This window comes from Scatophagus argus, chromosome 16 (genome assembly GCF_020382885.2).
Source record: "Scatophagus argus isolate fScaArg1 chromosome 16, fScaArg1.pri, whole genome shotgun sequence".
Classification (NCBI taxonomy): Eukaryota; Metazoa; Chordata; class Actinopteri; family Scatophagidae; genus Scatophagus; species Scatophagus argus.
The window spans coordinates 18,077,070-18,100,007 of NC_058508.1; the positions used below are offsets into that span (position 1 = coordinate 18,077,070).

A 22,938-nucleotide genomic window follows, 5' to 3' on the forward strand; every position below is an offset into this window, starting at 1 on the left:
GAGTGCAAGAAATGGGGAAAAGAGCAACAAGAGATAAAAGCAGAGAAACAGAAAGAGTGGCAAGAGAGAGAATGGGAAAGGGGGGGAGAAAGGGGGAAAGAAGTGGAAGTGAACTGAGAGCGGGAGAGAGGCAGAGAGGGAGCAATTTAATGCTGTAATTAAGTTCCTGATAGCACCCTGGGAGATGTGCTTTGGCGTAGCTCCAGGACAGCTTAGCATTGCACCAAGGCTCTTCAGCCCACAGTCTATGCTTGTGCTCACAGACACACACAAATGCACACACACCATTTGAACAAACAGAAATTTAATACGAGCAGGCTCTCTGCGCTCTCGAGCCAATTCCAAATCCCTGAATATGTGTCAGCTTCACCAAATGATGCATCGACAAGAAGAGACACAAAGGAAGAGCAGGCTGGCAAGAGAGACGGCTGTGAGAAAGCATCACTTGCAGTCGTCCCCACTCACACATTGTCGTGCACACAAGGCAGCTGCCTTGACAAATGCACACAAATCACCCTTACGAGAGCACGGATGGAAACCTGTCTCAGAAAATAATCTTTTCTTTCCCTCAGTGCTTACAATGCTCCTATCATGCCTCTGCCACCCAAAGCTTTTCAGTCCTTGTTGTACCTGCTGTTTTTCTTTTCTTTTTCACTTCCTTCTCTTTACTTTGGCTGCCTGACAGGGCATGCAGACGTCTCAACACATCAAACACAGTGCTGACCTGAAAGACAGTAAGCTTGACAAGAAGGCTAATGTGGTGCCAAGTAGTACAGGTATGAAGACTATTAAAAAAAAACAGCAGCTAAATTCTCCAGCTGTGCTTTTCTGTCAAGTGAAAAGGTGTTCCTGGGAGGAGGAGGAGGAGGAAAAGAGAGAAAAAGGTAGAACTATAGATGACAAGGAGCGAGGACCGAGAGAGGGAGGGGGGGGGGAGAGAGAGAGAAGGAGCAGGCATCTACACCCAGCCCTTCTCCAACAGCCCAATTCCTCGCCTCCTTCAGGCCAAGCGGAGCGGCAGCACGGGCGACAGGATTTTAACTGAGGATAACGCGCATCAGTTGGATCTGAGATTTCTCGGGGATTGGTCACCAAAGACGAAGTGGGGGGGAAACACGGATACGGTAACGCTAAGAAAGTGTTGTCGTTAGAGAGACAAGAACAGGGGGGGGAGTCACTCGGAACCTGGTCTTCACAACTACTGTCCAGGACGCACCTGTGCGTCGTGCATGTCCTCGCTCACTGAGGATAAAAGTGTGTAATTTTTTTTTACCGCTTTTTTATTTACGCACGGTGACACGAGCCGAGCTGGAGAGACGCGGATACGGTCCTGGACGCACGATGCTGATCGGTAAGTGTTGAAACACCTTCAGCGCTCCGCTCATAACCCGTGGTGATGTGGCTGCGTGCGCCAACTATCCGCACGGCAAATTCACATGAAGCGCCGCAGAAACATCACGGCTTTGCTCCATGTGGACGCTTGCTAGAAGTCACAGGGCGTCTGTTAGATCTAAAATTATATTCAGTGTTTTTATTCTGTCACCCAGAACACGTGAAGTATCATTGTGCCATTTAAACGCATCACTGAGAGGGACACGCGCACTCAAAGTCACTGTCAGGGATGTTAAAATGATTCTGATGCCATCACTGAGCGTTCAGAGAGTCGTTTTTTATCTTTTATTTTTTTGGGGGGGGGGGGGGGGGGGGGGGGATTCATGTTGGAGCCTCGGTCATGTAGTCGTGTACACCCCGCTGTAATGGTCACTGTTATGGCAGCGCAATTGAAAGAGTTGCGGACACTTCAGCCTCCTCATTCGTCTTCGATCCAGAGCTTGAAATTTATTCATATATTAGGAAAAGGCGAGGATGCTGCTGCGTTAGGATAATAATTATGATAATGTTTTTCTTTCTTTTCTCAAAAGTTAAAAGGACCAAAATAGTATTTGAAAATCTGAAATGTGTCTTGCATGTCTTCTCAAACATCAATCTGTCACAATGAAAATTAACTAATAGCCGACCTCGGTCAGCAAATACATTTTCGTTAGAAATTGATTATGCTGGAATTATTGGCTATTTGTGAACCAGAATTGATGTGACTCTGAGAAGCGGGGTTATGAGAGGTTATGCGTTTAGAATCACTGCCAGCAACGGGGAATTTTTGGATGATTTTATTTTATTTTGCTTATGGAGTCAGAAATGCTTAAAATAGCCAGTAAATATTTATTTTCAGATTTCCTTGCAATGCCTCACACAATGAGTTCATTTGTTTTATTAGTAAAATTGCTTTAGTTATTAAAGTAGTGAGATTTAAAAAGATTTTTTGTTTTTTGAAGGTGGAAACAATACTCACTTTATTTGATTGTTTTTTTTTATCGGATTTGCTGTTGGCATAGTTGCCTATGAAAAAAAGGAGAAAGATCTTCAGAGCACTTCATTTGTATAATGAACTACATCTTATCTGTGATTATGTCATAGGGTGAAGTTGCACATCATTTTTTTGTAGGATGCATGGAGGGACAGACCTGTGACACGGTTCTCTTAACAGGAAACATTGATTTATAGCCACTGCCTAATCTTCTCTTCCTTTCTCCCCCCAAGTGCCATTTTTCTTACATATCAGCATTTCACTGGGTGCATTCAGCTCTGAGATCTTCCTTTCATTTCAGAGATGAAGAAATAGAAGATGAGAATCTGAAAGTTAAAAGGATGAAATTATTACAAATATCCAAAGGGAGCGTGCTGATAGTCTTGTTTACTGACTTGGATGTTATGGTTGCATGCTCACACACACAGGCACAGTGGGCTTCTGGATATGATGGATCTTGCTATAAGCGAGATTGTGGGGTGCTTTGAGATCTCGGTGCTCTTAAAATGGCTTCGGTGCATGGGCCAATGACTCATGCAAATGGATGCCACATTAGCGTTTCCCCAGATATTTACTTCTCATCCCAAACTCCACCTCTTAATACTCTGGTGGTGACGGATGCACATGGAACACCTAAGCTTTCCGTGTCAAGGTGTTGGACTGAAATGCTGTCTTCTCCCCGGTGTCCCCTCCCTGTCACCCTTTTAGTCCACTCGCAAAAAGGAAGCTTGACTATCAAGCGAAGCCCTTCATACTCAGGCCTCTGTCTTGTGCTGATTTCACCTCTGCCATTATGTTGCCTTAAAAGCCACTTGGTGGGTCACGAGGGAGCTCTGCAGCTGCACTGGTTTCTTTTCAGTACCACATAACAGCCGTTACTTGACGACGGCCATGATTATTCGCAGGGCTCCGCTCCTCTTCAGTGTAACCTGGAAGTGTTGCTGGAAGAAAAAAGAGCTTCAGGGGCGCAACCTTGTCTCACTTCGCTCATCCATCCGCAACCCCTCCCCCCAACCCCCTGCCACCCCCTGCTGTCCCCCCAGGCAGGGGACAGGTTGTGAGGCTGTGGGAGGGCTGATTATAGGCCTGTCCCTCTGGGAGTGGGTGCCATTCTTCCTCTTCCACTCCTTTTTTATCTGCAGGATCTGAGGTGGGGGGCAGTGGAAATGCATGGGAAGCAGGGTTAATCTGCGCTAAACAGGGTCCTTAGCTTGATCAGGGCTAATTACATGGGGTTAGGGTTACAGTCTGTGACCACTGAGTGGGGGCTGGCCAAACCCTGAAATCCTGAAATTAAGGCTGTGAGAGATTGACCAAAAAAAAGCAGTAGAATGGCACTGAAGGGCAGATTTGTTTCCTGTAGTACAGCAAGCATAATTAAAGCATGTCCCTAAATTTGGAGGTTAAATCACATCCCAACAAGAAGTGCTTGACCTTGAGATGTCCATGCCCACTTGTCCTTGGTTCCAGCTTTAATGTGTTGCGGCTAGAGGGGTTCCCAAGCAGTGGGAAGCCATAGCACGTCTGTTTTAAGTGGTTGTGTGGGTGGTTGGGGTGGGGTGTTAGTTGAGTTGATGGCTAATGACAAGGCAGCTCTGTTGGACTGAGGGCTTTGGTCCACTTCCCACCAACTCCACTTTTGCACTGCCATCAAACCATCAGCCTCTCATATGAACAAGCTCCTCCTTTGCCTTGGTCTTCTCAGTTCAAACAACTTCTGTCTGGACTGCCTGAGTGTGTGTGTGTGTGCGTACGTGCATGCAAAAGTGAAGCGTGAGAGGAATTGAGACGTTATGATGGATGGATTTCCTGAGCCTCCTGTCTCTTTGTTCATCCCTCGTGGGCCAGAGGGATGAAGGTGGCAGCTCTCCAGCTCATGCTCAGCCCATTTCTACCCTCTCTCTCTCTCTCTCTCGCTTGCTCGCTCTCTTTTTCACACACACACACACACACACACACACACACACATGAAGCAGAGACAAATAACCCACTGCTCTATTAGCTCAACAAACACCTCGCCTCAAATAACAAATCTGTAGTCAAACTGACTTTTTTATTTTTCATTGCCTCAGCTTATATTAGTCTCAGTAAAGTCTCCTGTGAGAGCAAAAGAAATGTAGTATTACAACAAGCTTTATAATGCATTATTTCATATTTACTGTTTCCCGTCCTTCTGCATTTTATATGTTGTCCCTCTGGTGTGAAGCTCTAGCCCACTTTTATGCAGTAGTCAATGTGTGTGAGTGGTTCTTTTTCACTTTAATGTGCCAGTCAGCCATTGCCAGCAGGAACAACGTGACGTGTCATTGCTCTACAACTCTTACTTTTTCATAATTTCTCTTTCCCTGTCTCTCTCTCTCTCTCTCTCTTTTTTAAGCCTACCTGTTGTCGCTGTTCCTGATTGTGTTTTGTCTCTCCCTGCAGAGCACAGTCCAGGAAGTAAACTGAGTTTAAAGGAGGACTCTATTGTTGTATATCTTCCACCTCTGATGTTCAGTGCTTTTCAGGAGTCATTTTGTGACGGGGTGCTGGTTTTCGAACATGAGTCACATCTTCATAATACAATGCGTGTTATTGCAGTAGACGCTGGTCTTTTGAGGCTGTTGTGGGAAAAATAAAAATATGTGACTCTGCGTTGATGGATTTCTTTCTGTATGATTGCATTGTGTTAAAGGGCAACTTGACCAAACTTTATACATCAAAATCTGCTTACAGCACAGGGTTACTGCTTGACATCTGATACATTTGTTTGAAAATGATGAAAAGCTTAAATTAGATTACCAGACCTCTTTAGCCTGCTGCTCATCTCTGCCTCAATCTAGAGATACTCAAGGCGAAGTTAGCCACAACTACCCCAATCTCTAACCAACCTGAATTGTGGGTAATCTAGGTGCCAGATTTTGACATATTGGCCAAACCATGTAATTACAGCAACATTAAGTAACATCCAGAAAAGACTTTTCCCCATAGACTTGTGAATGAAGTGGTCATAAAATGGTGGCTAAATCTTTTTTAGCATCACAAATCCAACAAAATGACTTGTTTCACTGTATCAGAATTTTATCCATTCAGTTTCATAACATTTAGAGAGAGAGAATAAAGAAAAAAAATAAATCATTTTGTCCCCACTCAAGTTAGAAGAAGGCCAAACTGACTAAGCCAGCAGAAATCTCTGGCATGCATTCATTGGGGGTTGGTCACTGGTTCTTCTGCATCAGTTTTGATTTTTTTACTGTCATAAGTCAGACAATGTTATAGGCATACAATGCTAGGTAGTCAAAGGCTTTGATGTCATTCCAAAAAAGGGAAAGAACCAAGATATTGCACTCACTGAGTTATTTTTGTGTCAGAGTTTTATTCTTGCATTCAGAAAATTGTGGATATACCCTGAACGAGTTCCTGGCTCGCTGCTTTATCTTTCTTTACCAAACTGTACTGTCGCTGACACATTTACAATCAGCTGGATACATACAGGAATAGAACACTTCATAAATCAAAGTGAAATGCACATTTGTATGTAAATGTGTTTGAGAGTGGATTTTCGGTCCACGAGTTGTATTTAGAAGGGGGCTGGGGAGCAGTATGAGTGGGTGGTGCTGTTGCAATAACGATAAGTAGACCTGTCTACATGGAGCTGCGGGCGTCTTTCAGACAGGTCAGAGGTCAACATAGTGCAGAGGTCGCAAGCCAGCGAAGCAAATGAGACATCGGCGTTCCATGGAACTGCCATATATATTCATGAAACCCTTTCTCTTCATGTATAAACGCTATTCTATGCTCTTTAAAGTGAAAGTTATAAATATGTAAGCTACATAAACTGCATGTCAGTGTTTGCATGCACACGTCCTATGTGCCTCATTATGTCTTCAGGGCCTCCTTGTGGGAAAAATGCCAGCGTGTGAGTGACAGTTCAAGTTATTTCACTGAGGTAACGGCGTGGGTTTGATTGGCCCGCCTGCTGAAATGATGGCTTCTGGATGCTGAGAGCCGAAGGCATATGTGAGGCCCAGCGGGAGCTCTGACAACATGAGAAATGGTCCCTCGCTGCACTTGGCACCGAAACCTCACCACTTAGCCTATCTTGGGGGTGCTAAGGCTAAAAGATGGGGGTCACTATGGGAAGCAGCAACACATCACCTCTCAGTGCTGCATATGTGTGTGTGTGTGTGTGTGTTTTTCTGCACTTGTGAATTAATTTGTCTTCAGTAGCTGTCAACCAGAGTGGCCATCTAGTCCTCCTCTTGATGCTCTGACCTTGACTTAAATGAGTGAGAGAAGACTTAAAGGCTTTTAAGACAGACAGACTGTAGGATGAGAAGAAACACATAAAGAAAAGAGAGAGCTGGAATTCCAGACAGGTGCAAATGCAAATGAAACATCAAGCAAATGTTACCTGAAAAGGAGATATCCCTCTTATTCTCTCCTGTGGGCCTCACTTCACGCTTTGTCTGGAGTGCATTTTTGAGTCATCAAACCAGATTGTGTATATAACCGCTCCGCTTTCCGAGCTCAAGGATCAGCAGCAGAGAAAGTAACAAAGGCCATCGATTTTACAGTCAACTCCAGCCATCAGAACCTCGCACGCTGACCACCAATCCTCAATACTCCAGGGTCCAATGCACATAATAGAGTGCAGCTAGTGTGTAAACGGTGCTAAGTGTAAACAGGAGATGCGATGATCCAGCTCTAATGGCTATCTCTTGGTTAGCCATCGGGAGGCTGACCTCCACCTGTACTGCATGCCATCTCAGGAGCGCTTAACAGCACACTGTGGGGAATTAATATCCAATTCTCGTCCCAAACACACACACACAAGCCCAAAGACATTTGAAGATTGTATGCGGACACAAAAGAGCTTCCCTAGTTATCTCTCAAAATTTCAGCTCTGAACTGCTGTGCCTAAACAACAAACGAATATACATAAATCAATTGACAAAATGCAATCACCAGAGGGTATGGTTTGCATTTTCTGTACACACACCACATGCAGTCTGCAATTTAAATAGTAAGCATTTTGTGCACACACACATGGACACATACATACACATCGAACACACTTTGGCAATTTATGACAAGCATAATTCAAATGAGAAGCCACAAGCACAAATGTATATATGTATACACACACACACAGACACACACACATATTTAAACAGTGAGAACACACAAACAGTGTATATGAATGAGTACATATAGTATGTGTTTCTGGGCAGGAAAACATAACATTTCTATATAAATCATGCAGAATATGTACAACCTCTGTACTTAAATTCATCTCAAGTCATCATTAGTCTGCTGTTTAGTTCAGCTGTCTCACTTCTTCCTGTTGATATTATGCACTACAAAGGTGTGTGTGTGTGTGCTGGCTTGTATCTCTGACAGAAATTGGCATTCTCGCTCCTTTTTTCGTCAGTACTGAGCTGCCTGACTGAGAGCCTGACTGGGAATGATCAGCTCTAATGATTTTATGAGAGTCTACATGATTAATGTTGGCACAGCAGTGTGTTTGTGAACAGACACCCCCTCTCCCCCATGCCACCCTTCCTCCCCCATCTCAGAGGGACTCGGAGGGAATATCCAGTCTCAGTGTGTGCTGATGTCTGTGGTGCTAGCTGCCGTTTGCCACATTAGTGTGTGACAATGGGTCTCTTTGAAGTGGGTTATTCTAGCGAAGGCTCACAGCCCAGCGCAGCGGAGAAAGATGTGCCAGCTCGCTGTGCAGACAGGGCCAGCTACGAGCACAGGGATAGACAGAAGGCACCGACACACATGTGCACGCCTGCGCAGACAAAATAGCGGGGTCAACACAATAGCTTTCACACCCACATCCTCTAAATACGCTTTATATAAGCACTTCCATCGCAGACAAAAGCCACAAACTCCTCCTCTGTATGCACGCTTCTGCCTCAAAGCAAAACATGGCACCATATTGGAGTCTGCACCCTCCTCCCATCACTTCATCAACAATCCACCCATCCATCATCCAGCCGTCCGTTCACACTCTCCCTTTCTGTTTTCTCCCATCCTCCTCCTCTGTTCCCTCTGTAGGCCCAGTTCAATCTGCAAGCTTAGTTGAGCTCCGTCTCTCTCGGCTTATCTCCAAAAGCTGCCTCTTTCATTTGAGTAAATGCTTCATTCCCAGCTCGTCTTTGAGGAAGCTGATAAGGGATGTCTTTTATCCACAGAAGATAGGCTTTCTCCCCAGCATGTGCTTGTGTGTATTTATATGCCTGCACATGCAGCATATGCAAAATTAAGTGTGAGACATTTTATTTATATATATATATATATATGAATATATGAAAAACATTTTTTTATGTATGAGAATTACTGATAAATACTCATCATATTTCAGTTCATCTTCTCATGCAACTTATCATTCAAATATGACATTTCTGTGATTACACATAATCACACAAGACTGCTGCAGCCTTGCAGGTGTCTCTAATAGGAAGCGATTAAGATGTACAAGCTCATCATCACAGCGCCTCACTCGTGTGTGTACGTGTTCAAGACGGGGCCGTCGAACACATTAATCAGGGCTGCAGAGTGGATTTGTTGCTGCGCACTGAGAGATATTTGGTGTTCTTTTTAAGCGTTCAGAATGAGACTCAGTGCAGAAGTCTGCAGATATCTCAGTCCATTCCATATTTCTAACTGATAAGTCATTCTCGATGTGTCTCTTTTGCTCCCTGTGTTTTTGTTTCTGTCTCAGTGGCCACATCCTGCTGTGTCTTGGACATTGTGTTACGGGAGCACCGAGTGGTGCAGCAGGTGGGAGTAATGGTGTTACACTGCCTTTCTCTGACCTGGTGAAAAGCTCTCTTCCTGTAGTAGTTTGGAGCCAGAGGGCTTGCCTCTGCCCTCTTTTAGCCACAGTGGAAGACACAGCTTGTCTTCTTAGATCTACATTGTCTAACATTGCTCTGCCCATCTGGAGCTCCTGCCCTCCCCTCAAGCGCACTGAAGTCGGTTCTCTCAAGGGACATATGAATAAAATTTGTTCAGCTATTGGAGCCAGCGGAAGAAAATACTCCTCACTGCTCCCTGCGGAGCCCCAGCCTCATTGACTCGGGTTTGTTAGCTTGGGGCCAACGATTGTGTTCAGGCTGATCTTTGCAAGCGCGGAGTCAATGAGAATGATGCATTAGCAGCTCCGCATCTATTAAAGCTGCTTGCTGTGGTTGAAGGCAGACACGACTTTGAAGGGATTTATCAAGCTGCTTACCAAAGAGAGGTGATTGAATTCATTTGCTTTCTAATGAGGAGGGATTGTGAATTGTGCACTTCCCCAGCTACACTTCCACCAGTTAAAACCATTTGCTCATTACCACAATCAAATCCGGCCTTTATTCTCGATTACAATCAAAACCCTTTTTGTCACCTCATCAGACACCTTTTGTGCCTTTTTGGTACTCAAACATGTATGCTCATGTTTGAGTACCAGCATACATATTTCACATGTATGCTCACACATGCACCTGTGCCAATATATGTATCTGTGTCACCAAGTTTACTGACTGACTGATTACTGATTTATGTCATTTGAGAACGTGCTGGAAAGAAATCCAATTATCTTGAAACAAGGCACCATTTTTCAAATCGCATTACTAAGCAGTGCTACATTGTTCCAAATAAAGTGTGAGTTAATTTGTAAAGAAAAAAAAGATGGAATTAGCTCATGCTGTGGTCTTATTTTTCAACTTGAAATCTTTAAATCATTTGTTGAGGTTGTTTTTTTATTCATTTATTTATTTATTTTTTGTGATCCTATAGAAACCACTCAAGTGTAATCAAGCCCAATCAAATAACCGCGTTGGCTCTCGCTCTCTTTCTCTCTGTCAATCAACAAAATTGATTTTATTAGAGGTAATTGTTCCCTGTTTGATGTTTGTGATGTCTTGATTAGTCCTATTCTCTGGAGCGTTGTTGTGGAGAGTACGCTCTCCTGCTGTTGTTAAGACCAGATTAACAGTAAATCCTCTTTGTCTCAGCAGACAGCAAGCAGACAGACTGAAGTGGGTTAGCTGAGGCCTGCACAGTCAGACCGGGTATACTGTGTTAGCCAAAGGTCATCAAAGCTCCACACACCAGAGTTACTACATCATCTGCTGAAAGGAGGGGACACCCTTGGATGCTGCCATAATATGAGATTTAGCCCCATGGTGTTCGGACTGATGTAACCTTTTAAATTCAAAACATTTGTTTGTTGCTCAAATAGACGTTAATTAAATTTTTATGAGAAGTTGCAGCCAGATAAACAGGCTTAATTGAAAGTATGGTACATTTTAACCTGTGTCAGCAGGGATTTTATTAATAAACGTTCCCCAAAATATAAATCTAATGATTATTATACTGATTCCATTGTAGTTACTCCTGTCACAAAAAAGAAAGCTAAATAATAAAATGAAAGTGTAGAACGGATAAAGCAAGTCACTCACTACACATTACAAACACAATTCATAAAATGTACGATGAATTAAATGATGTCTATAAAAGGTTTTACCGATGCAAATGAGCAAAAGTATAGTTTTCATGTCAGTAAGAAATGATTAACACTATGTGTGCTAACTGTGTGTGAAAAGGTGCTACTTCTAATGGAAACATGGCAGTTACTTTGCTGATGGAAAAGAAATAAAAACGCAAAAGTAATATCCTTTTAGTGAGGATCAAGTACTAAAGAATTTTCATTTTTGGGTCAGCTGTTCCTTTAAGTTGGTTGAACTTGTGTTAAACCAGTGAGGTTAAGCTCACTAACCTGGTTGACAGAAAAAAGAAAATGAGTTGAATTGACAAATTGACAATTAACAAAACATAAATTTATATTAACCTGCTGGTAAAAGGTAAGTTTATTCAACTAAATTCCCATATGTTTTACAGTGCAGTGTTTGAAAAATGAACAGCTATTTATCACGCACACAGAGCACAGTGAAGGAGTCGTGTTACAGTGCCACAATAAAATCCAGTTCCAGATGATTTATAGTAAGTCGATATGAGAGGAAGAATTCCTTTCTGCAGCCAAAAACTGTGATTCACATGCTGGTGTGAGTGATGGCAACATGAGATTTATGCAGGTCCAACAGTCGGGAGGTTTACTGTGGGCAGGCTGGGAACAAGTCTCTTAAATCAAGATTTCACATGATGAGGACTTAATCTAGTGAGTGTGCGCTTTACATTACTGGCTGCTTTGGGGGTGTTCGTCCATCCCAAATGACCCGAGAGCTTATTTTCTGTCTTTTCAGTGGATCGTCTTCACCGCGCTCTCCCGCGATAAGTAGTAATGCTTTGACGCTTGAGGACACTTCAGCAACTTTCAATCGGGATTAATCTGTCTTTGAGATCTGCCAAGGTCTCTGTGGATGCGCAGCTGAGAGAGAGAGAGAGAGAGAAAGGGCGGTTATAGAGATGGGCCATTTGTAGCTGCTGTCTCAGAGATGTGCTTCCATTCCCACTGTGCAACCAGAGGGGACAGCTCACTATATCATTCAGCCGTTTGTTATTTTGTCTGAAGCAGGAGTTGGCCGAAGGGGAATAATGTCTGTCTCTTTCCCCCAGTCGCCTGAAGGTGAAAGCCATGCATCACTCTGCAGAGAGTGTGTGAGCCTGTTTACTTTTGCATGCATAGTGGGAGTGTGTGTGCGTGTGTGTGTGTGTGTGTTCAGGCAGATGTCCACATCAATATGTGTGCATACATGGGAGACTAATTCTTGAACTATCAGGTGTCAGAGACTGTTGTTCAGGCTGAGTGAACCATATTGAATTCCAGTGATTCAGTTTGGTATTTCTTTGGTGTTAAACTAAACAAACCCGACGGCTGGTATGCAAGTTTTTTTTTCTTTCTTTCTTTTTTTTTGACAACATCCACCTATTTCCAGCCTCTAGCTCCTCTGTATATCCATCTCTCTTTGTTCTGCTGCTGCATCTCATTTGTCCTCTCATACTGATGCTGAAGTTTTCGCAGAGCTGAACCCAAGTCTGTGTTTACGGGCTCTCTGTGTGGCCAAAAGCGGTGGGAGATCCGCTTGCAATTCCCAGTGAATCGCAGTGATCCGTGTTTCTGCTGTTTCTATGCCGGTTATTAAAAGCCAGGGGAAAGGTTACTGTAAATGCCACTCAGCTGATGTGCAGCTCAGGCTTGGCAGACCTCCCCAGACCCCAACCCCCCACCCCTCACCCCCACCCTTAGTTTCACTCGTCACATTTGAGGGAACAGTAATTTCACCTTGCTGGCTTTTCCCCCTGCTGCACATTGCAGCTCTCCCCTCAAAACCTTCAGTGCAGCCGTTCCTAAAAGTCTGCCACAGAATTAAAATGCATGAAAAGCAAAAGTAGCCCCAAACCTTACAGAACTCCTGAGTCTGACAAATTCCCCCTCCTCCTCGTCCTCTTCATCTCCAGTGCTACCCCTCCACCCCCACTTTCCCTTGTCACCACTTCTTCCAGACGCCACGGGCACTCATCACAGAGGTCACGCACCTGTCGCCTGCTGTAAACAGAAAATGAATAATTCAGGAGTCGGCCCTGGTTGACTGCAACAGCTGATGGTCTCTCCGTGACGAGCAAAGATTTATCCCAAGGATTCACGTTATAATCCTCAGCTGGAATCACACTAATGAGAATCGCTCTCCAGAGAGTCGGAGGAACCATTCAGAGCCAGACTACGTGTCCTTGACCTCTGCGGGTGATAAAGTTAGTTTGAAAGAGCAGCACGAGAAACTTCTGCCACCACACAAACACACTGATTTGGATTTTTAGGTTTGCTGATTGCGACGGTAGGATTTCATGCACCCAGGCTAACTGTGAACGGGAGGGCATCTCTCTTGGCCTTTGGCTATTTCCTTCTCTCCTCTCCTCTGTTGTTTTCCATTCTCTCCTCCCTAAGGTAACAGCCCACAGATGGAGCTGACCTATAACAGAAAGCCAGTTATATTTGAGAGAAATACCCAAGTAGCAGCTCGAGAGGCAGCAAGATGCCAGTTGGGGCTGCCGGCTAGCTGGAGTGATTGCTTTTCACTCCTTATCACCACACCAGCAGGTGTCTAAAACGCGCTATACTGCTGCACTCTGAGGGGATTCACAATTATAACACCCAGGCCACCAGCTCACCCACCACCACTACACACACATACACACCACCCATCCCCACCTCCACCTACCAATCCCGCTACGCTTCTTTTCTTACTCCTCACATCAAGTGAAATCCTGCTGCCAATAGTAACTTAGGAATCCTGTTACGGCCTCGTTCCTCCGAACACCTGCACAGGCTCTGATAAGAATCCTTATCTGCCCGGGCCCCATGTCTCTTCCCTGCATTCAGGCACAGCAGAGGGACCCTAAGGCTGGAGTTTGAGGGTATATTACACCACCATGGGTGGTCACATCGATTGTTTTTCAGCCACATTATCGTGTCTGGAGCGTCGTGTTGGAGAGGGTTTGGGAGCGTGAGGAAGGAGGCAGCTGCGTGGTGGAGCGAGACATCAAATCCTTTGCTGTGGTGAAGTTTTCTATTTTAAAAACACGCCGGCTGCCTGGCTCCGGTGTGCCGCCTGCAGTACAATGCCTCATATGAAGAATCATCCCTTCATGGCGTCCTCCCATCTTTGTAATTACACATGAGGAATGAGAGGACACATCTACATGCCAGCACTTTGAGGAGAGAAGGAAGCAGACAACAAAGCACAGAGCAGCTTCTCACAAAGGCTTTCCAATTTGCAGCTTGCAGCTGTTTCTCTTCAGAGGGCTTGTCGAACGGCCTGTCCTCCTCTTAGACTGGAAGTGGCTCACAATGCTAACGCTGATTTCTTACCCGCTGTTGATTGGAGGCCAGCGTTTGACTAATGATGACACTTTTTGTTCTCTGTAAAAATGCGTCCACTGCATCTGAGCCTGACTCTTCTCCTCCTTTAGCAGGTGTTCAGACATGGATGTGATAAAAGGAAGATTATTTTGGGATGACAGCTGTGCCAGCTCTGCACACACAAACACACACACACACACACACTTACAGTTGACATAGGTCATTCTGCATCTGTTTTCGTGGTGCTCTATGTATGTATTTACACACATGTTGGAAACTGTGCTGACTGTGTACAAATACTGAGCACTTTGTGTGTTGTGTTTGTTTGCCTCCTGACATTTCCCCCACCGTTAGTTCACCTTTGTTTAGCTGCATATGCTGCACAGGATTGAACACCAAATGAGCCTAATGGATCCACAAGGCATGGCACTGTGACCCGTAAATGAAGTCCCACAGATGTGCTTCTGTAGATTAATCTTCATGCTCATGAGCAATTATTCTGGCAGTGATGCTGAGACACGAGGCTGATTTGAAACAATTACAGCCCAGGTTGTGCAAAATTAGCTCATTCATTTTCCAAGGCTGCTGCTGATTGAGAGTGAGGGCATTTTAAAAAGCAACCAAGGGGTAATTGGTTTTTAACATTGGCACGTCCTTCAGCCAAACTGAGCATGGATGCTGTAGGGTTAAATTCTTTGAATAAGTCCTTAATATAAATGTGAGCATGTGTGGCTACTTATAATTGTCTGCAATGCCACTGTGTTTGTTTTCTATATGTGTATGCTATATGGACAAAAGTATCCAGACAAACCTCTTTGTGGGGCTGCTTTTCAGGAGTTGGGCTTGGCCCCTTACTTCCAGCGAAGGGAAATCTTAATGCTTCAGCATACCAAGATATTTTGGACAATGCTATGCTTCCAACTGTGTGGCAACAGTTTGTTGAAGGCCCTTTTCTATTCCAGCATGACTGAGCCCCAGTGCACAAAGCAAAGCTCCATAAAGACACGGTTGGATGAGTTTGGTGTGGAAGAACTTGACTGGCCCACACAGAGTCCTGACCTCAACCCCATCCAACAGCTTTGGGATGAACTGGAACGGGGATTGTGAGCCAGGCCTTTTAGTCCAACATCAGTGTCTGACCTCACAAATGCTCTGCTGCATGAATGGGCCAAAATTCCCACAGAAACACTCCAAAATCTTCCCAGAAGAGTGGAAACTGTTATAGCTGCAAAGCTGTGTGTTTGTGTAGGATCCAATGTCATTAAATTCTGTTGTCGTAATGGTCAGGTATCCCAATTCTTTTGTCTATATATGTATTTGCTAACCTTCAGAGCCGCCTTTCTTATGTAACTGCATTGGTGTTTCTCAAATATAATAAAAATAGTAATATAGTAAAAACAAGCTGTCTCCTTCCCTGCTATGTGTTGAAAAATACAAAAACATTGGCCTTACAGCTAGAGCTTAAAAGAGAACAGGAAAGCTTTGCTTTTTATAGCCAGCACATATTTCCATTACAAGCCTTAATTGGCCATAGACGCAAAGTGCCTGAAAGTGGAATTCAGATTAGGTATGTTATAAGAAAGGTCTAAAACAAAGAAGCTGGAAAAGCAGAAGGAGTGAAGAAAGAGCTCAAGGAGGCAGTTTACTGACTCACTGCAAGTACAATTGCTTGGAGATCTTTTGCCTGACAATGAATGTAATAACACACACCTAATGTACAGTACAATTCTCTTTGCAAGCAGTTTATTTGTGTTGTTTACTTCTCGCCTGCGATCCCTAAGAATCTCAGAGAATATCTGCGTAATGAATTATCAAGCGTAAGGAACTTTTCTGTGCGTGTTGTGAGATACTGTTCACTCCTGAATAGAAATTCAGGAGAGGATAGTTCTACAGCACAGCTACAACTTCATTTTCATTTCACATTCGTCACAGCCACATAACCATCCTGCCTCTGTCTGAGTGACTGTTTTCATCTCTTGCTGCTCTCATCTCATCCGGTGGGTAGTTAAAATTAGAAAGCCACCTCTGTCTTGTGCTTATTTTCACTTGTACACCACACTCCTGGTGTGTCTGACCTGCCCACCATATCTAATCAATTTATAATGACTTGTCACAGTTGGCGTGATGGCTGTGTGTGACGCTTGGTTGACCAGCCTGATATTTATTCATGTAAAAACGATGTCGCACTTAATGCCACTTCCACAAATGACTCAATTTGCTGAGGAAATGAACCTCATCTGAGTTCCTGTCAATCCCGCAGTTTCCCTGACATGACTTTTTGCATATGTGTGGGCATGACACCACTTTGAATTAGTTTAAATTTGTTTTTTGACACGTCTCTGCAAGATGGCGATGCTAGTTATCATAATGAAAATGGAGTCAAGCCGACCGACTCCCTTAGATGTTTAAACTGTCATATTTTTGCCTTTGATCATTTCCCAACTTTTTAACAGTGTCTGTTGTAGAAGTTCATGTTGTGTTTACCGAGAGGGAAAGGTCCGACAGCTGTCATTATCTTTGTAAACCAATGGGAGGAGATTAAGAAAAGTGTGGGTGACTTATTAAAATAACTCACCCTGAGGCTTGAAAGTGTGGGGTGGGGGAGGAATGTTTCTTCTCAGATTCTCTTTTTCCCTTTTTTTTCTTTTGCTGTTTATCGTCTCATTGAAGTTCTGTGTACAGCTGCAGAGCAATGACTAGCCATAGGCACCATCTGCATAGATTAATGCATTTGATATTTCCCCTTCTCGTCCTCCTTTTTCCTGTGTAGCATGAGGAATCAGTGGCATCTCTGATGCCCGCCTGTAGCCGACTGCCTCATAGGGCTTCACAGTGGGGAAGCTGAGCAATTTGTTTCTCGATGGCTCCAGGCTTATCGTCTCAGCTTGACAGATGGGCCTTGCCTCTGCTCAGGTTGGGTTTGGTAGCGATGCGCTGCTCACTGCTTTCCTGACAGAACTCATTAAAGACACTCGGCAGGAGAAGAAACATCTCCACGAGGTCCTGTTACTACTGCTGGACTGCCACGAGTCAAACATCGAAACCAAACGTTCTGCTGAAATATTTACTATAGGAGTTATCCATTCAAAACTGATATAAGCCAGCAACGTTAAAATATTTATTATCCTACCATGTAAAAAAAGGCATATATTTGTGTGATGATGTAACATTATTATAGTAAGAAAGTAGACAAATTACAGATGATTAGCTTATAGTAATTTTGGGGTGATGGTGACCTCACCTCTGTCATTGCACGGTACTTCTCATAATTGAATTTGAATCCTGTGCATGTGTTTATCAGTGCCAGTAACACAGGATATCTTTCTCAGCATCACTCCTGAAGCCAATGACCGTATATTGATCTTATTTAAACTTCAATGTCAGGTCATATTTTATTTACTGTCTGTAAAGTAGCCTCTGTATATTTTAATCCACTCTGTGATGGAACTGCCTGGGCTTTAAATCTGCTTATAAATCTCCTGCACACTTATCTCACTTAATTTCTCCTTTCAATGTCTGTTCTGTGAGCGATGAAGCACTAGAACAATCCCGCATTATGTAACTTTACCCGAGCCAGCAGGAGAGCGGAAGCCTGAGTACAGGTGAGGTTTTGGGGTTGACCGAGTGTTAAACTCAGCGGATTCGGTGTCTGCTTTTGTATAATTCCTCTAAAATTGCATGTGAAGTGAAAAGTTATGAAGTCATCTCCCTTCCTGAGAGTGCGCTATTTTCAGCCGTGGGTCAAACTGTGCTTAGCCTTGCATATAATCAGGCCACATTGAGCAGTCTGCCACCTCCTGCAATCCAGGGAAAAGAAGGAGAAATGAGGGCAGAACTACACATGAGAGATTTTTAAAAGAGTAGATTATCTTAAAATAGGAAAGAAAGGGATGAGATTAAACATAATCCTCATAAGAAAAATCTTAGCACCCTTATTATTAGAGACAGACTCCAGTATCTCTGCTGGATAGATCTCAACATTTTTATCATGTAGATTTTTGGATTTCTGCCTGCTCTTCTTCCTTCACGTGGTCACAAGCTGAGGAGGACGAGCCAACCCTTGACTGTTTGGACATCAAGAGGGGTAAAGTTGGCGACCCGTTCTGCTCAAATATTCTTTGCACATTTTAACGCAGAAATTGAATCTGCGTGCTGCACACATACAAATTGGAACACAAACTGTCATGTGATGCACACGCAGTCATCAACTTACACACTCGAGTACACAATATACAGCGCAGTGCAGCTGAGTAACCCAGAAAGAAATGAGCGAAAATATAATTCAGATAAACAACTTTAAAGGTAAGGTGAGGAAATGAGCGACAGAAAGGCGAAGGGGGTAAAATGAGAGAATTCTTTGTGCAAAGTTTAAATTGCATGCCATTGAGAACGTTTCTGTGGCGAAGCAGGACGGTGACTCACAAACATAAAAGCATCCAAAAAGGTCAATTTGAATGCAGAAGCAGTTAGAATCGTGCATTTGTTTGGCCACTTTCCAGGTTTGCCTCTCATATTTGGAGTGACGCCGTGTGCATCACAATGAGATCTGCAGCTATAGAGAAGTGCGTCCTTCTTTCCTGTTTCATACGAATCAAATCGAAATCTAATTGAGGTTATTCCACCATCTTTCATTTAATCAGTCCAGTAACATCCTAGTTTAAACTCAGATTTGCAGATTATCATCATACTTGAAGGAGGGAGTTGAAAATAGAAGAATGGAGAGGAATAAAAGCGTCAGTCTTTAATTAAAAGTGATTGTGGTTAATGCTCTCTGTCCATGTTATAATGGTTCCCACGGTGGCCCTCACACCACCTCCTGATCAAGCAGAAGCTAATTGGCTGGTGGAGAATCACTTTTCTCTCTCTGTGTACGAGCCTCTCCCTCCCTCCCTCTTTGTCTCTCTCTCTCCCTCTGTCTCTCAGTGGAGTACATTTGGACATCCAGAGGCAATGCAATGTCATTTCATGCCCTCGAATGGCCGTGAGCCTCTAATACACCATGAGGCCAATTTACAGTTTCCAGACACAGAGAGTATGAGACAGCCGTTTGTATGCATAGCATGTCTTGGGTTATTTCATACCTCGGTCCAAAAAAACAGACGGCTCTGTTGGTTGGGTTATTGTGACTGAAAAGCTCTGGTTTGATATTGATGTGGAGAGTTGCAGCTGCCTTCTCTTCCTGCCCTGTCAGATCAGGTCCCATCAGCCCTTGGTTTTGAGGCAAGGCAATGGCTGCTGGGAAGTTTGCAGGGTGGCTGGGGGATGGTGAAACTGTGTGGCAGATGCACAATGAGCAACATCCTGTTACGACTCCGAATGTGCGTGTCAGGACTCGACTGTATGCACATTTGGTGCTAGCATATGAGGACAGTGCTGAACATCATCAAAAAGCAAGGTTATTATGTGTACTTGGCAACTGACGAAAGAATCATCCACATGGCGCGGTGTAATTACGCTCATATTTTGCCTGCACTTAGTGCTCATCATTTCACTGGTCAGCAATTTCCCTTGCAAATTCCCATTCAGTGCATTCAAGTTCAAATGCGAAGATATTCATTATCGCAGCTGGATTATCAGATCAGAGGTCTGGTGGCAAAGGTCTAACTGACAGTCCAACTGTTACTCAGCAGGCAGCCGCAGCTGAGCAGCAGAGATACGGCGCATAATGCCCTTAAATTCTGCAGAAAACAAAGACAATAGCTCATACCCCAGTGATCCCAGGATCACTTGCTTCTGCTACAAAAAATCTGCACAAAACCAAAGACAAAGCCAACTGCATCTCTGGTGTATTCTTTTAAAATGTTCCTACACAAAGGATTTCATCATGTTTTCTTTTCTTCCAGGCTCTATAGGAAACTGCATTATGAAAGGCTTTGAGTGTCTGCTTCTCTGCTGTGCTTGTTGAAGGCAGCACAGTAGTCTTGTATGTTATTTTACCTCAACAAGCAGCCTTTTGTCTTCTTATGCAAACAGTATAGCCAAAGTCACAAGTATCACCAGGGGTCCACTGGGGTGTGTTGCTAGCAGCAGTACACTGCTAACTTTTTTGTCTCCATGGGCTAGAACTGGCAAAACAGATTTCGGCCAGAGTATGAATAAGATTAACGTCTTGTCAGCTCAGTTTGTGCTGCAAACTGTAATTTTGAAAAACCTCTGCTTAGAATTTACTGAACCTAATCCAATTATTTGAGCCAGTCAGTGAATTCAGACTTTTTACCTCTTAAAACGACAGGATGATATTTTGTGATATTCCAAAACTGTTACAAATCATTGCTGAAGACAACGCTATGGTTATTGTTTGTTAGGTTTAGGCAGAAAAATGCTTGGTTAACTTCTGGAAAAAATCATGGTTTAGGTTAAAATAAGTAAGTTTCAAATATGGTGATTTGTTCAAAATGACTGGAAATGGCATCTTTATTTAAGTTAAGCTTTCAAGTTCATCTGAGGTGCAATCATGGGCTGTCTTTTAAAGGCCATGCAGCAACAGGCAGAAGGAAGAACAAGGTGGAGATCCACTCTGCCACCTCCAAGACCCTGCTGTGCCAGCATCTATCCCACATAATTACACTGGGCCACAGTGACAGTCTTCACTCCTCCCCGACCCTCTTCTTCTCTCCTTCCTGTGTCGCTCAGTGACAGTTTGCAGGGATACGCGGAACACGGGGGCGGAGTGAAGGTATTTAGATGTGAGAAAAGGCAATTTGTCGGGAACCTAAGGGAGCTCTGGAGTGATGACAAGAAAATAATGGTAAAAAGAACTAAAAGATTGAATGGCTAATTCTGTGATGGCGAACGAGCAACGAGGAGGGAGAGCTCAGTGTGTTTGCTTTGGAATCCATTATTGTCTCAGATGAGCAAGTAGAAAATAATTGAAAAATCTGTGTTTGAATTCTATGGTTTGGATGCACCACACAAACATGCACGCAACCGAGTAGATGCGATGTGACGGTGGCTGTTGTGTAACCAAGCCCAGTGAGTCATGAGAGGGAGGAATGCATGGAGGAGGAGGAGGAGGCCTGCCTGGGGAAAGACTGGCGGAGACAGTCAAATCCGTTAGCAAAGTCATCTGGGAAAGAGAGAGAAAGGGGCTGGGCGTTTTGGTTTCAGACAGCCTCAACTTCCAGCGGCTGTCTGGACCGCGACCACAAATTTATAAAATTAATTTGAGCCTTTATGCAGATATGACTCTGGACAGAAACAAACATATGTGCACAGAACCACACAGGCGTGCTAACACATTCGTATGTGCAACATTAAATGAGTGGAAAATGACTCAGTGTGATAGAAGGAGGTTATCAGGGGCTGCAGGCTGAAAGAAGCCAGCCTTCCTCCCTGCAAACACACACATACTTTGCTTTGCTTTAAAGTGTACTCCTACTGAAATCACACAATATGTGCCAAGTGCTAAATTATACCTTGTTTGATTTTGTGTGTGTGCATGCGTGCGTGTGTATGTGTGTGTGCAGCTTATGTGACTGTTACATTGACTTCCCCCTCGCCCTGGGAGCTATTTGTTTTCAGAGGTGCGTAGGCAGTTCTGTTTGTATGTGTTTGCAATACTCGTCTAAGACATGCGAGCCGAGCACAAACACACACACACACACACACACACACACACACACACTCACTCACTCACTGTCGTACATGCCTGTGCCTCCGTACCCGCGTTATCATCCAAAGAGGCAAACAGTCAGCCTCTGATTTAATAATCTGCCTGGGGAACCACAGAAAGGTGGGGAAGCACTATCAGCTGATAACTGTCCTCCCTGCAAGCCCAGCCTTTTCCTTCAGTAGCCCAGCCAAGAGACGACTCAGCTTCCTCTCGTCTTCTGTGTGAATGTGTGTGTGTGTGTGTGAGCGATCTCACGCCGGCTGCTGCCCACGTGTCTGTAGGCTGAGTCCGTCCTGTGTTGCTTCTCTCTGGGTGTCAGACAGATAGCAGAGGGGAGCCCACACATGGCAAAGGCAGGTCTGAGCCCAGCACTGAGGAGCATATGCTCAGAGCTTCAGTCTTCAGTCCCCCTCCCCCCTGTCACACACACACACACACACACACACACAAACACACCCGCATCATCGCTGCCAATCTTGTCAAGCTACAGAAAGCCACAAGCCAGACTACTGACAGAGTCCCCCATCTATCATTCTGTTCTATACTTCACACAAATCATACAGCAGCAGAAGCATCACACCACAACCTTCAACGCTAGGAAAAGAAAATACTACTAATGTGCCACAGCAAGCAAGAAAAAACAGAACAAATTTGTCTGCAGCTGCTGCTTTATTTTGACAGTTTCTGTGATTTTGTTGACTGTGAGGGCTTTGTGGCTGTGTTGGAGCAGTCCTGAGGGGAATGATAAGTGGAATAGCTCTAAATTTCATCCAATTCATGAAGTTTTTCGAGGAATTTTGTACCAGAGCCAGTCGAGAAAAAAAAACAAAAAATCCCTTTTTTCTAATGAGCCACGAAGATGTTGGAGGGGCTCGTAGCTGGTTTTCATGCTGGAGACTGGAGTTCATATCACATCGCAGACCTATAATTAAAGATAACCTTTCTTATGAGTTTTCATAACCTTAAGAGAGTGTTTTACTCAATTAAGTTAATAATTAATGAAAAAAATTAATTTATTTAATCCATCTATTTTTAATTGATGAAAAATTGACATGTAAAGTTTAAAAACTAAAATCGAGTGAATGGGTTATTCACCTCAAGATCTACTAAACTGTATGCTATTGTCATGATTTTAGCTACCCAAGTGCTGAATTTTGCATTAAA

The 22,938-nt window shown here is 43.9% G+C and overlaps 1 protein-coding gene across 5 annotated transcripts in view; it reads left to right on the forward strand.

Annotated features, from left to right (window-relative positions):
• The window catches only part of znf385c (zinc finger protein 385C), a 131,316-nt gene that overhangs the window by 80,468 nt on the left and 27,910 nt on the right, over positions 1-22,938 (forward strand). Inside the window, exon 1 of one of the 5 annotated variants that reach the window (XM_046414397.1) lies at positions 888-1,351. The exons of the other annotated variants lie outside the window; for them this stretch is intronic. Coding sequence (XP_046270353.1) covers positions 1,342-1,351 — 10 coding nt within the window. The 5' untranslated portion in view covers positions 888-1,341. Of the gene's footprint in view, positions 1-887; positions 1,352-22,938 lie in introns of those variants that run through there. 5 annotated transcript variants of the gene reach the window in all.